Source organism: Histoplasma capsulatum, genomic scaffold, assembly GCF_000149585.1.
Source record: "Histoplasma capsulatum NAm1 scaffold_16 genomic scaffold, whole genome shotgun sequence".
In the NCBI taxonomy this organism is placed as follows: domain Eukaryota; kingdom Fungi; phylum Ascomycota; class Eurotiomycetes; order Onygenales; family Ajellomycetaceae; genus Histoplasma; species Histoplasma mississippiense.
The window spans coordinates 22808-37045 of record NW_001813967.1 but is presented as its reverse complement, the minus strand read 5'-3'; the positions used below and the strand labels follow the sequence as shown (position 1 = coordinate 37045).

The window sequence follows — 14238 nt, the reverse complement described above, 5'->3', positions numbered from 1 at the left end:
GAAGCTTGTCATCAATGGCGGTTCTTCCAATCGACCCAGCTGCGTGAATTCCTGGGTCCAAACCGGCAGTTGTGGCCCAGCGTATTCCAAAACCCTTTTGGAAGCTGTATATGGGTGGAAAATCAATATGCGACCTCTCGAAGAAGGGAGGAACCGGAAATTCCCACCGCTTCTGAGGTTCTTCGTGCGTTTGCGCGCGCCCGAGGTTTTTCCACCACTGGTCTCGGCCAGCCCGATGAATCCCGCGCTGCAAGATACATATTAAAAAGACTATGTTAGCGGGAAGCTCCTGTTCTGTCACCCTCCACCTACCTCTGAATGCGCCATTGAAGCCGGAAAGCACCCCATTGACCCAGCAGAGTTCAATCGAGAATTATATGATATTTCCCATCTACCGCCAAAAAGACGAGAGGCTTTCCTTAGTCAAGGGACAGTATCGCCCCTCTCCGATCTTGATGAATCGTCTGGTCACCATGACAACGATACCGATATAAATTGTGAGATTTTGCCGATCTCATCCTCTGCAGTTTCTCATCCTCAGGGTGCCCGCGCGCGGAACCTCGACAACGGATTTTTCTCAGCCGTCGGCTCGGGAGGCGCAGAGCACGTTAAGATGCCCTTCAGTTATCAATACACTGAACAAGGTGCTCTTCAGAACCAAAGAATGATGGCAGCATTAGCAAATGGGATTGGTGATTCAGAGGTTCAGAGGGTTGGAAAGAAGCATTTCAAGGGTGGGAAGAGAAAAGCGATCGAACAAAGGAAGAAGCTAAGAGCTAAGGGAGGGGAAGAAGATTTCTATTAGATGGCTGGGTATACGTAGTGGAGGGGAAGTTTACCATTTCATCGTCTTTTACCTTTCTTCAAATATGCACATGTCCCCTAATTAATTCAAATATTTTTGCTCTGCTATATAAACGGATGAACGCTAGACCTAAAATGGTGGTGGCAATGAGATATTTGCATTTATGCTTGGTCTTTGAGCCTGGCTCGATTCCATTGATATTGATTCTGAATTATGCTCGTTGACATGTACATGTACATACATCTAGACTATTATCCCATCCCAAGTTAACTTCATGGCATATGAAAACAATGATTGCTTCTGATATTCATCCACCTCACAGAGCTTTGCTAGACTGCTTTGAAATTTCAAGTTGCAATAAACGCGTGCAACGGACAATGTAGACAAGGATAACGGTTTGTAATAATTAGAGATTCCAAACTATTAGCTTCAATAAAAATCTGAGGATAAACAAGTGTTATACCATTCTGGCCCAACTTCATTCCAACTTTGTCCAATCTTGATCTCAAAAAGCTGCTATTCCCAATAGAATTTCAGGTTATTCATTCCTGGGTAATTGTCCCACCGTGGCATTACTACTGCTAGGTCGATTGGTACTTCTTACCGCGCGGGTTTCGTCTGGGTAGCGTCATTTTTGCTGCTGGAACTGTTCCTCCTCAGTGGGCGACTCCAGCCATATGAGTGGATTGTGGTTCCTGTCCTACCGCTCAACATCGCATTGAAGGCCCTCGCTCCTCGGCCGTCAAACTGGATCCCATCTGGGTATTTAGGGGTTGTGTTCGGTGTTTCTGGGGCTGGAGGAGGCCCTTTTTTCCGCGGATGACTGAGGACTCTGGCGTGAGTCGTAGCTGCGTCACTTCCATTATCCGAAATTGGCGGGGCGGTACCATCCGTATTGTTTCCACTGCCCTTCAGCTGTACATCATCTTTTTGGGTAGGGGTATTGCTCATTGGGTGACGTCTTGTGGCTTTTTGGCTCGTCACGATTTCGGCTGAACTCAACTCAGAGGCTTCCTTCATTCCAAGCTTCCCATCTTGTAAAGACATAGTCGGGAGTGGTGTGCCCCCCCAAAATGGAAGCGAATACCTGAGAAGAGAAGTTTTCAAAGTGTTCTGATATATGCACCGGCAGGCGTATAATAAAATAGTATGTTTGTCTGCTCAAATATATTCGCAAAATTATCTAATTATCTTGGGGGCTCGGCAATCCTATTTCAGAACCTGTTGGTGAGATCAAGTAATGGAAATATTTTGCTTTCACTTGGGCAGAAGGGCTTTGATCTTTGAGAAAATCGCGGTTCTACGTGGTGCCTAGTAAGGTAGGGTTTAAAGTATGCTATCATCAGCTGGATGATTGTTATGGGAACGGTGAAGTTTTTGCATAGACAGGTAGGGGAGAGTGGGATTCATGGAGATATTTATAGGGGTACGTACATTCAAGTGTTTGATCACTCCAAACCAACGGACGGATGGATCCATACCAATTGCATGGTTTGAGGCAAATCCCGTATTCTGAGGCATAGAAATGAGCACGAGTTTGCTTTTTAGCAATAATGATATATCGTGCTAAGTTATACATGCGCAGATTTAAACTGAATCTCGGAAGCTAAAAATCGCAAGTAAGAACTTGAGATTTATTGTTGACCGACCAAATTACCCGCAGAATGACAGGAGGGCAGAGGCAAAAGCTTCCTAACCTCGGGTTCATCCCGAAAACATTGCGAAAGCCTCAAGATAACGATATGATTCGAAATAGCAACCAAGAGCTTTTTGAATGAGGGAAATCCCGAACACGAGAGAAGTTAAGCATAATGGTAGCCGTTTGTCCAAGTTGCGTTTGGTAGAGGGTCCTCATCGCATTGGACAGCTTATAGTGGAATGAAGAGGATGTATCAAGATAGGATGCTCTGAGTTCGCAAATCACAGCTGTCGAAGCAATTTTTTTTTCGATATTTTCGTTTGCTGGAAGATGGCCAGAAGACGAAATAACCTCGCGGATTAAAAGAGGAATGAATCAATGTTTTTTCGTAGATTCCTTTGTAGTTCCCGGCTGGAAACGTTGATAGCGATATTCGAACTGTGAATATTAGCAGAATTGAATCAACTCAACGCCAATTTGACGACGAATTATTTGGACAACGCCGACAATGAGGAAGGGGTAAATTAGTTGAAGTGATATTTAACTTATATTTAACTGTCAGCCAGGTGGTTGGTTGATATCACGTGATTGTATTATAAAAGATAAGGGATTTTTATTCTATCCCCACCCGAGCGCCCAAGAGTAAAAAAGATTAATACCTCGCGCCAAAGAGAAAGGGGATACTTACGACATTTCAACGAAACCTCGAATCCCGCCTTCATTGCTTTTAGTGGCTTGTGATGACAAAATGCCTCCACGGAGGCAATGGATGTAAGATCACAGACTTGTTCCCATCCAGCTCATGGTGTTTGGCAGGGCTAGCTAACACGGAGTTCCTTTTCTTATCCGTCTCTAGTGATAAAAAGTCTGCCACCACCTATCAGCTTTTCCACAGGTCGCAAAATGACCCTTTAATACACGACCCAGACGCGGACGATAGAATCCTTCACAAGATATCCGGTACTCCAACAACGGAATCATCTTTGAAACCTTCAGAGCTTCCAAGGTACTGTCGGAACTCGAGAAGGAATTTGCAGGCGCCCAGATACGCAAGATGAAGTGAAGCGGCGAACTATGGGATATATTACGATGATTCCCAATACGATAATATGCAGCATTTGCGGGACTTGGGCGGTGATGGGAGTGGACAGTCACATTTTGTTGAAGCGACGCCGGTGAAGGGGAAAGGGAAGATCAAAGGCATGAGGCTTGAGGAGGCATTGAAGGAAACTTCGCTTGATGATGTAGAGGATCTTGCGTCGGTTCGCCATCACGATGCGCTTTCCACGGCTTCAACATATTCTCGGAAACAAACATATCAAGACCAACAAGATGTCCCAGATGCGATTGCTGGATTTCAACCAGATATGGATCCTCGACTAAGAGAAACCCTGGAAGCCCTTGAGGACGATGCATTTGTTGATGGTGACGAAGATGGTGACTTTTTTGAGTCTCTGGTGCAAGGTGGGATAGATGCTGAAGTAGATGCAAGTGAATGGAGGGATACCCATATTGAAGATGACGACGAAGGCTGGGAATCAGACGCAACGGAAAAGGCATCAAAACAACCAAGTGTAAGCACCAAAGCTGCTACACCACCCGCGAAAGGACCTGTAGACGATGAGCACATCCCAGACACAGCTGCCGGAGAGGGAGACTGGCTTCGAAATTTCGCCCAGTACAAGAAAGATATGAAATCCAAGCCCTCCGCAACCTCTACACAGAGAGAAACCGTCTCCGTGTTACATGCTGGAACCGTGGCATCTACAATGTTCACCGCTGGCGGGACCCCCATCCGCAGAAAAAAACGCAAGGGGGCTCTCACCAACCCCTCTGCGTACTCGATGACCTCATCATCTCTCGCGCGAACTGAGGGCCACCGTCTTCTCGACGATAGGTTCGAGAGAATCGAAGCGCTCTATGCGGTCGATGAACAAGGCGAGGACTACGATGGCTCTAGCATGGCCGATGACATGTCTGTGGTCAGTGGGATGTCAACGGTCTCTGAAATACCAAGTCTGGTTAGCGGTGGGACACCGCTTCGGTCAGACTTCAATCAGATTATGGATGGGTTCTTGGATGGGTGGGATGATCGTGGCGTGCATGCTAAAAGGAAAGGGCCGAAGGGGAAGAGGGGAAAGAATGGAAATGAGGTCGTCGGAATTCGGATGCTCGACGAGATTCGACAGGGTCTGGGACCGGCGAGATTACCTGGGAAAGTATAGGGGAATACCCTTATGATTTTGGTTGTCATTTCTTGACTCGAGCTAATGATTGCATGTTCGGATCATATTTAAGGCGTTTTGTCTACTAATCGGTGCGTATATTCGGCCGTTGAGGATATTTTATAAATAATGTTCAGCAAATTGGCATAGATAAAATGGGTCAAGCAGGCTTCCCGAGGAATAGAAAAAGTTCGGGCGAACAATTATTGACTTTGATAAACCAAACCATATTTTATATTCGGTCCTTCAATGTCTATAATAACATAATAACGCCTTCAAAGGATTTCGTACTGTACAGTTGTACAATGCTCGCGAGATGAAGTCCATCTTGTCTATATTAATCTACAATGCCCCTCCAACCTTTTCCACAATCCACATAGCTAATCGTACATTCCATCCAACCCTCCTCTCAACCTTTCTCAGATCGTCCCTGGACAAGGCAGTGGCGTCCTTCTGTAACCACTCTGTCTCCTCTGACAATCTCCGTGTCAGAGATTCGTCGGACGTCACTACGACCGCTCCGACCTCTAAATCAAGACTGTAACTTCTCTTTGTATAGTTGCTACTCCCTACAAAGGTGATGTTCGGGTGTTTTTTTTCGGGAAGAGTTATCCAGAGACCTTTGGCATGATAGGTCCATCCTCCTGGTTGTCCGACGGTGCCGCGTCGCCATTCCTTCAGTTGAATTGAGTTAGTTTTTTGAGCTTCTGCAACACGATCCAGAAATCTTGCCGACAGATGGGTGTATGCTGCTGGCAGCATTCCTGATACACCAGCAGAGCCGTAAAATCCATTCGCCCAGGGAGAAGCGGTTACGACAGTGCCTTGAGTTGAAGATATGACCGTTGCTCCTGAAGATGTGCTGGATATCAAGAGGGACGATAGGACAGGGTGAATGTTGAAGTAACCTGCTGTAAAAAGCCAGCTGGAGTTTGCTAAGGAAGGTGAGCTGGAAAGGAGGCTGAGGATTGTTGTCACCGCAGGATATTCGGTGGATTCATCAGGTTTTAATAGTGGACTGAACTGCGCCACCGGATAGACAAAGGTGGGCTTAGATGACGCCGGCGGTGGTAGAGGGCTATATTTCGATGGTTTTATTAAGGGTACCAAAATGGTGGATGCATATGAAATGAAGTTTTCCGGGTCATCAAGCGGTGATGGAGTACCATTAGACGCTGGCCAGGAGAGAGCATATCCCGTTTTATCCTCCGAGTCTGGGAGGACTAGGAAGCTGAGGCTACATACTGAATGATGGATTCGGGAGTAATAGTCCGCTAGTGGTTTTGAGTTAAAGACATGATATCTGTCTAATCGGTTGGTGAAGTAGTCGTTTGAGAGGTTTGCTCTGGCAGAGATGTGTTAGGAAAAAGCCACACTTGTACATAAATCAGAAAAGTGGTCTCACACCCGGATAATATGATTTCATCATCGATTCCGTATAGCTTCATATGCTGTAGGCCCCATCCTTCATTTATTCTCCTCGGCACGTATTTTTTTTTTAGCCCGGTAAGGTTAGGGGTGTGAAACATCCGTATCTCCACGCGATCCGGACCATGTTCTGCGACTAGGGACGCTAAAAGGGACGCACAAGATTGCTTTGGGCTTTCCCGAGTACCCCGTAGAGCATCCGTCAGAATCGAGACCTGGAGCTTGGAGTTTCGACGCAGGCTTTCATTTATGGTTTCGATGAGCTCGAATTCCGTCTTGCCAATATATAGAGTTGAAAGATATATTCTTTTTTTGGCATTTCGAATTTTATCCTGTGGAAGGAAGTAGTAGCTTTAGAAAATGCCATTATGAACTGGCTGAGCGCAGGCAGTATAGCGTACTTACTTTCAGAGTGTCGTAGAAGTTAGCGGGAGAGTCTAAGATGCTAATCTGGGATGGCTGTATTTCAAACCTAGGAGCAATATTGTCTAGCTCAGCAGTTATCACACCAAGGGGCGACGCTGGAGAGGACGTGGATTGTGTCTGGTATGGATGAGAAGCGAACTTGCGGACAGAACGCCAAGGTGTGATGGAAGTTCTGCGGCAGGAGGAACGAAGTGTTTGAAGCCCAATATGTTTGATCATCGTAAAGAGGAAGCGAAAGAAATTCCAATTGAATTCATGATCCCTCAATTGGTCAGGAATATGAAGTCTTGAGTAGCTACTAGTACTTACTATCTTCAAATATTTCAACGTATAACTTGCCTGGAGACTTATTTAGGCGCTAAGCCTCTTTTGGCGAAATGACATCGAGTCTCGCCAACATAAAGCAACTCCGACAATTTGACTAGAACATTGTCAACGGCATATACCCTTTGTAACCCTCAAGATGTCGACAATACTCCGTACCGCCCGCAACTTGTGGCGGATTGGCTTCAAAGTTCGTCCTCCATTTTCCTGCGTGCAATTGCTGATACTAACCTCATGCACTTTCAACAGGAATATGGCCACCAAATGCAGGTACGGTTCAATTCAAGTTCTTTTCTGCCTCTCGATCATCCGATTGTTTGACTTAATGACATGCTCACCTATATTTTGGCACTGGATAATAGTATATTGGTCAGTGCCCCAGCCCGAATTTGTGCCTGACGAGAATATGGCTAACACAATGGAATAGGCGATACCAAAGCTGGGACGTTGATAGCTACAGACCGATACGGAAACAAATATTATGAGAATATGGAAGAGCTACCGCGTTAGTACATTTGCAACATCATTTGGGCGCAGAAACTAAATTTCCTCCCATTCTAGTTCGAACGCGCTGGGTCGACTATACACAGAAAGAATTCGACGCATCCCAAATTGATGTTGGCTGGTATGCTAATTTGTCCTCAATCATACTCTTGAACTTCCTATTGATTAGGAAGCTCCCGGCACTATAATGGAGTTCTTACGTTTTGGCTCTCTTACTTTCTAGGCACGCATGGTTAGCCTATATGGTCGACAAGCCTCCAACTCAAGATGCAATCTTGCAAGCCGGCGTGCGATCATGGGAACTGCCGGAGCACCGACCAACTATGACCCTAACTCGTGGCGCGTACAAACCATATTCCACGTGAGTCCGCCCCTTTCTTCCCCGTCGATATGGGAGTAACCTTCAGAACAGTTATACTTACAATAACCCTACTATGCAGCGTGAGGCCGAAATATTCTGCTTGGAAGCCCGTTGCAGTACCCAGATAAATGTGTGATCGGTTTAAATGGAAAAGGCTCTTCCATTGGTGGCTTCTTTCGCACGGTCCTGGATTTGAAGGGCGGTGGTTGGCGGCGACTATTGCACTGTACATATATCCCCTTCTCTATGCCTATAGAATAAAATGTGATAGTTTATTCACATTGAATAGAGTTTTTGAGAGAAGCACAACGATATTTTTCTATAAGAGGATATGGACAATATAAGGGCGACATCGGTACCGTGCTTTTTGAGCACGAAAAGAAGAAATTAATCGCCGCCGAACTATCACCACAGGCCAAATAAGCGGTTTCATGAGATATATGTCGTTTAGAGTATGTGGTGGGGGTATTCTTGTACACAAGGAAGAGAACAAGATATGTAAGGAATAAGAATAAGAACAATTGGTTGAAGGACAAAATTGGTTTGGTGACATGAATTTCCAATTTTTGACTAAGCTCATGCTGGTATACATTTACCACAGTAGCTTATAGAACATATCCCCCAGACCCAACGTTCCACCAATGCCGGATAGGTCGTCTATCCTCAAGCTCCACACACCACCAAAGGACCTTTTTAGCCTTATTTATTTGGCCGCTTTGCTCATAAGCTCTTGACAAAGCAAACCACGCTTCAGAATTATCCCACGCACTTCCGAGTTTTGTCAACGCGGATAAAAGGCCATAAGCCCTATCGCGTGCGGCAAGCCGATCTAGAGCTTCGGGTGTGCTTTCTTGTGATGGGGAGGGGCCACCGCTGCCCTGGGTAGTTTCGCCATCGTGCGGTTTGGGGCTCGCTTCAAACTTTGACGAATATGATAACAGAGACACACCAGGCGTGTTGGTGTCTAGGTCAGGTTCGGATTTCTCGAGAGGTAATGTTTGGTCATAAATATCAAGAAGGAGGTTAGCCAGGCCAACTGTAGCTGAAATGTGATCCGGATAGTACATAAGGGCGTCTTCAAAATGATCGATCGCATCATAGGGCCGCGCTGTTGCTAGAGCGAGGCGTCCTCTTTCAGCATACACGTCCCCCCAAAGCTCATCGGAACTCTTTGTTCCTCCCCAACCGGAATCGGCGAATGCTCTAGCTGAAGACTCTTGTCCTGCAATGAGTGATTCTACGCACCTGGCTTGTTCTGACGCCTCGTTGCAGGCTTCCAGCGCGTCTTCAAAAAGCGCTGCATGTCGATAAAGCCCTGCGATGAACAACCATATTTTTATCAGCAAGCCATGGGCGTGAATTTGCGTTTGAACTTTTGGAAACCGAGTGAGTGCGCGTGTGGGGGAGTCGAAGCGAACGCTTCGTGAAAGTTGGCCCCATCGGAGTAGGCTACTTTTCGGGCAACAGGAGGAAATGGACTCTTCGTTGGGCGTTTTATGGCTTCCATTGCGTGTCAATGCATGACTTGGGGATGGAGGATCCTCGGAGCGATCTGCTTGAGGCAATACATCACCGCATATCGGTAAGTTTTCCCCAGCATTTTGGCGTTTGTTTTTTTTTATTGTATTTGGGCGAGTTGAGCGAGCTGTTCTATCTAAGCTGTGTGGTCGTATAGATTTCATACTACCGTCCCGCCGATGAATTCTATGCTGAGTAGAGCCACCGGTACCGACTGGATGCGGATGCTCGCTTGACGCCGGCCGATCCTCATCCGTAACTTGAATCGTCGGTGCGTCTGGATCAATAGAAACACCTCCGGACGAAGTTGATGGTACTCTAGGTGTCATATTGGGTTCAATTCTAAAAGAACTGGCTTTCTCCACATATTTAACACTCTTCCTTCGACCAAAAATACTGCCGCGGAAGCTTCGAGTTGTTCCCGCTGAACTCTTAGGAGGGATGAGATTATCCGATCGCTTTGGATCATTTTTCCTATCAAACTCGAGATCCGTAAACAAACGCCCGTAAAGACTGAGGAGTTCCTCAGACTGGTTTAGTGCATATTCTGGTCCGTGCAGTATTTCCAGAAGCTTGAGCTGGGTAATTCGTAATTCAACGATGCTCTCCTTTTCACGAGCTTCCATTTCGTTGGGTGTGCCTCTACTCTCTTCGATGGCGGCGGCTGAAAGCCAATGGGCAGCTTTCTCTCCAGAGTCTTGCTTCTTATGTTGGGAAAGCTTTTCAACTGGTCCATGGAGAAAATTGACGCTTGGAACGCTGTTAAAAGCGGCGATACAGGTTTTATTCGCAGCCTCGAAATCCTGTTTTGCGCTTAGTAGGAGAGCGAGCAAGTGCCATAGAGGCACGAGATCTCGCTCCTTGATGCTGACCCAGTGTGATTGTCCTTGTGCGCCTGAGTCCACGGATTGCGCTGACAATAAAGCTGCCCGGACACAATCAATTGCGCCATTAATATCCCTAGTTTCTGCAAGGAGGAGCGCAAGTGCGAACGTCGATGCCACATCTGTTTCCTCTGGTGACCCGAAAGTTAGTGATCTTTCAAGAGCAGCTATACCATCGGTTTGGATGTCAGTTCGCGCTTCATTTATCGGAGTCCATCTTGCCCAATTCGCCAGGCCAATTCCGATTGCGCGATATGCGATTGAAAATGTCGTGGGAGACAAAGTTTCGCCATGGGAAAAAATTGCCGTTCGCTCTTCTGAAACTGGTGGCTTGGTTGAGTTGGTGGTCGACTTGTTACAAACCAGCTCGTCCAATAATTTCTGCAGCATATCGGTTAATTCCTTTGCTTTTTCCGCTTCCTTGTAGGAGCCGAAGCAGGATAGCATGGTTATTCCCTCAGAAAGAGTGAGGGCAAATGTCTCATTATCCTCCAGCTCACCAGCAGCCTCCGGAGATTTTTTTGCCCGCGCTTTTGCGCTAGTGGTGAGATCAATGTATGTTTCCAGTGCTTTGATCGCGAGGTTAAACTCAGCTAAGGCTGCGTGAACATGGAAAAGGCGGCGAAGAATGAGGGTAGAATGAAATGTCACGGTAGCTGCTCGATACAGCATCTAAGTAGAAGGGAGTTAGAATAATGAAAGTGACACTCTTGGGACAAAAACCCACATCGAGAACGTTGCGAGAAAAAGCATCCTGACCGCCTTCCCCAAAATCGCCGTCCCGCCACCCTGACCCACAAAGGACCTCCCAATTTTGAATGAACTGTTCTACCCACGCTTCAACTTCCGTGTTTTTGACCTCTGCCTTTGGAAATGTGGTGTTTTTAATCACAATATTTTCACAAATAGCCTCCACACGACGGATTTCCGTTGTTAGTTGAACACGCCTCTGGCTTTCTGACGGAGAAGTATAAGCTACTTGGTACAAAGTCGATGATAAGTAGGTGTAATAGGCTTTCCATATCGAAGCTCTTGACCCTGGGCTGGCTGGAGCAGTGCTTACAACATCCCACGCTGGATCACCTTGTTGTACGTTACGGTGGGCCGCCCAAAGCCGAAACGCCTTCAGGGCAAACTCAGCCGTTTGTTCATTTGCCAGAGGCCCTTCCGATGCGGCTTCGCTTGCAAGGAGTGCGGCTCTGGCTAATAGCTGTTCAGACCAGAATAGAAATTGCGGATTTGACGGGGAGGTCGAAGACGGAGCAGAGATCCAAGGGAATACCAATTTGAAAGTGCGTATCGCATCTTCAGGCCCTGAAACCAATGCCTGTGCTGCGCCTATGAAAACAGTATGCTATTTGAGTATCGTAATGTAGTACTAGAATATAAGGGTTACATACCCTTCATATATCCCCCTTTTATAATGCAGACCTCTGTCCAGGGCGATAGGACCTGTTCATCACCGAACAGCCTCCGCAGTGTCACATCAAAATCTTTGGGCAGGCGAGAGGATGCCAATGCAGGCTCAGATAGCGTCCAGTGCAACCAGCCCAAACACACTTGAGCTTGGAAAACATCTTGTGGCAGGCTCCCTTCCTCTTCCATCACAGAGAGCAATCCTGGTATCAGATCATGGAGCTTTGTCTCTGTAGATCCTGAGCCGGTGGAGGCAGTGTTAGGTCGCTTGTTCAAGTAGCTTACGACATGGTACTCGGTACGCGCAACCTCTATTAGGCCTAATAGAGAACTTGGGTGTCAGTGATCTTGTCGTAGGGATTCAGGGTAATACACGAATCGTACATCTTCGCTCCGGGCAATGCTTCTCGATTTTTCGAACGAAATCTGGGACGTCATTCCAACTGTCGTTGCATCTGGCCGTTACCGAAGCCTCAATATAGCTCTGCCCCTTCTCGGGAGTTCGACCCTACATGGCCCACCCTGTAAGTCCCATTACACATACTTCCGGTTATAGGGTGTGGATTAATACTCCTCAATTGAAGGCAAAGGTGACGTACGGTCATGGTTGTGTCAAGGTAAGCGGATGGGACAGTCACCACATCAACAACATGGTCAGTAGATCCAATCAAACGCAGTTTTGCCGAGATCCCAGGACAAAGGTACAGCCAGAACACAACACCTGAGGTTGCTACAGACTCTTGCGCGTAAAGCCTTTGCCGCAGGGTGGTTAGCCGTTGCTTGGCGGGTTAAGCGCTGACGCAACGCGGCGGCAACAGACCTTGGTCCAAATCTCGGCAAAAAAAGTTCTTGGTCACTTGAATTTGTGGACTGGCAGCCAGCCCCGTACACGCCCAATATGAATTGATACGAAATACCTCGTTAGCTGCCGCCTCAAACATCTGAGGCGATTCAGCTTCTAGTTTCAGCGCCGGTGCCGCCCACCATGGCAGCTCCGATTTGCATCCGAGCAGCGACTCACCGCTTACTGACAACGCCAGTGAAGGAGCTTCCCTCGATTGCGACCTACGTTGCGACAGCTGTCGCTGATTGTGGAAGTATATTATCGGTGCCTCAAAGTCAGAAAAAAGCTTCAAGGGAGTCAGACAATGCATTGCTGGTGCAAAAATTGAAAACCCGCATCACAAATCTCTTAGGAGATCAGAGCGTTGAAGGGCGGTGGACTGGAGTTATACTTGTTAAGGCAATGATAGAAGCGGGACAATGGGAGATTCTCCGTGGCTGCGAAGCTTGGGTTCGGGGCCTTCTAGGTATTCTAGGGGTGCGTTTCATTCTTTTTATTTGGTTTCTCCTCCCCTGATCCTACTCATTGAGATATGCTAACAACTCAGGCACAGAGATCCGATCCTCTGTCAACTAAAAAGCTCTCCCTCATTACTTTGACGCGCATATTCCGATTGACTTATCCATACCAAACCTTGGTGCGAGAAATAACCACACCGTCGCTGCCCACTTTTATTACATCTTGTTTGAATTTGGTTTCTGTGAAACCAATAGATGGGCAAGCGAGACAACTGAAAAGAATTAATCCATTGCTTGACACCGTTCTGCGTGTATTTCTCGAGTTGCTCCCCCATCATCCTACCATTTTTCGTCCATTTTCGTCGCAAATCCATGGCCTGATATTGCCCCTCATTGCGCCGTTTGGCGTTTCTGGTTCATTATCAAGGTCGGGCATACGCCTGGCCCAACGGCTCTTCATCACCCTACATCAATGTGCACCAAAGAATACTGGCGGAGAAGAATGGCTTAAGGCTTGTAGGTCTACAATATCGTCCGTACATCAGACAAGTGATCACTTGTTCCGAGGTGTTGTGGAACAGTGGGAGTCTGTTGATACCACCTTCCGCCGCCCATCTAGACCAAAAAATTACGATCACCCGGTTGGAGATGGTCACCCCGACGCGCTTGGGTCTCCAACCTGGCAAGGTATATACGCTGGTACTGAGAAGTTAGAAAACCTTTTGAAGTTGCTTACTGAATTCGTTTCAATGCAAACTAGCTCCACAGTGGCAATTCCATTAGGATCCATACTTGATTTATCCAGTCGTTTAGTCTCAGTGACATCCCCCTCATCAGAGGACGCCTCACAATGTGTGACAGATTTAAATCCCGAAGTTGGCCGGGAGGAAAGGGAGAGCCTTTGGGCTGAGTTACCCCGGCTTCACATTGCAGTTCTAGATCTTTTGCGCACTATCGTCGAAAGATTGGGCCTAGGAAGCATCTCGATTGCCCAAAGTTGTCTTGAGCAAACCCTTTGGATATTTGAAGCCGAATATAGCAATATTCACATACGCATTGCCGTTTACAAAGTGTTAAATACTCTGCTTCCTATTATTGGTCCATCCATCATAAAACCTGGTGTAACGCCCTTGGCATCAATAGTCCGATCCGCGTGCCAGGACCTTTTACCGTCCTCTATGAGCAATGCTGTGGATGATAATCAACATCTTAATGGAAAATCTGCTGCGAAGCCAAATCCAACGACAAGCAATGTGGACTCTTTCCTGAATATAAACCACAAAGCTAGCATTGACGCGGAACATCCCCTTCCGGGTCTGAAAAGTGCGGCTGCAGATCTTCTCACAAGTCTCCTCACATTCCTAACCGGCTGAACACACTCCCACATATCTCCGAACGGAAATTGA

General features: G+C 46.9%; 7 protein-coding genes across 7 annotated transcripts in view; 5 read left to right on the top strand and 2 right to left on the bottom strand.

Annotated features, from left to right (window-relative positions):
• HCAG_09043 (conserved hypothetical protein) overlaps nt 1–805 on the top strand; it is a gene marked incomplete at both ends in the record, with an annotated part of 2075 nt that extends 1270 nt beyond the window's left edge. The window contains 2 exons of the mRNA XM_001535960.1: nt 280–497; nt 528–805. Coding sequence (XP_001536010.1) covers nt 280–497; nt 528–805 — 496 coding nt within the window. The remainder of the gene's footprint in view (nt 1–279; nt 498–527) is intronic.
• A 600-nt stretch (nt 806–1405) lies between these two features.
• On the bottom strand, nt 1406–1825 carry HCAG_09042 (predicted protein; the record flags this gene model as incomplete). Its single annotated transcript, XM_001535959.1, has 1 exon — nt 1406–1825. One exon carries the CDS (start codon nt 1823–1825, stop codon nt 1406–1408), a length of 420 nt encoding a protein of 139 aa, XP_001536009.1.
• Nucleotides 1826–3192: 1367 nt separating this feature from the next.
• On the top strand, nt 3193–4669 carry HCAG_09041 (conserved hypothetical protein; the record flags this gene model as incomplete). The annotated part of the gene is made up of 3 exons (XM_001535958.1): nt 3193–3215; nt 3301–3450; nt 3589–4669. The coding sequence occupies 3 exons, from the start codon at nt 3193–3195 to the stop codon at nt 4667–4669; spliced, it is 1254 nt and encodes a 417-aa protein (XP_001536008.1).
• An 838-nt stretch (nt 4670–5507) lies between these two features.
• On the top strand, nt 5508–5921 carry HCAG_09040 (conserved hypothetical protein; the record flags this gene model as incomplete). The annotated part of the gene is made up of 3 exons (XM_001535957.1): nt 5508–5560; nt 5591–5613; nt 5725–5921. 3 exons carry the CDS (start codon nt 5508–5510, stop codon nt 5919–5921), a joined length of 273 nt encoding a protein of 90 aa, XP_001536007.1.
• A 1065-nt stretch (nt 5922–6986) lies between these two features.
• Nucleotides 6987–7840, top strand: HCAG_09039 (NADH-ubiquinone oxidoreductase subunit B17.2; the record flags this gene model as incomplete). Its single annotated transcript, XM_001535956.1, has 7 exons — nt 6987–7037; nt 7097–7117; nt 7210–7216; nt 7275–7352; nt 7409–7472; nt 7575–7712; nt 7792–7840. The coding sequence occupies 7 exons, from the start codon at nt 6987–6989 to the stop codon at nt 7838–7840; spliced, it is 408 nt and encodes a 135-aa protein (XP_001536006.1).
• Nucleotides 7841–8317: 477 nt separating this feature from the next.
• Nucleotides 8318–12135, bottom strand: HCAG_09038 (predicted protein; the record flags this gene model as incomplete). The annotated part of the gene is made up of 5 exons (XM_001535955.1): nt 8318–10786; nt 10842–11452; nt 11515–11850; nt 11915–12038; nt 12130–12135. The coding sequence occupies 5 exons, from the start codon at nt 12133–12135 to the stop codon at nt 8318–8320; spliced, it is 3546 nt and encodes a 1181-aa protein (XP_001536005.1).
• A 380-nt stretch (nt 12136–12515) lies between these two features.
• Nucleotides 12516–14205, top strand: HCAG_09037 (predicted protein; the record flags this gene model as incomplete). The annotated part of the gene is made up of 3 exons (XM_001535954.1): nt 12516–12851; nt 12955–13519; nt 13601–14205. The coding sequence occupies 3 exons, from the start codon at nt 12516–12518 to the stop codon at nt 14203–14205; spliced, it is 1506 nt and encodes a 501-aa protein (XP_001536004.1).
• Between the last annotated feature and the right edge of the window lie 33 nt (nt 14206–14238).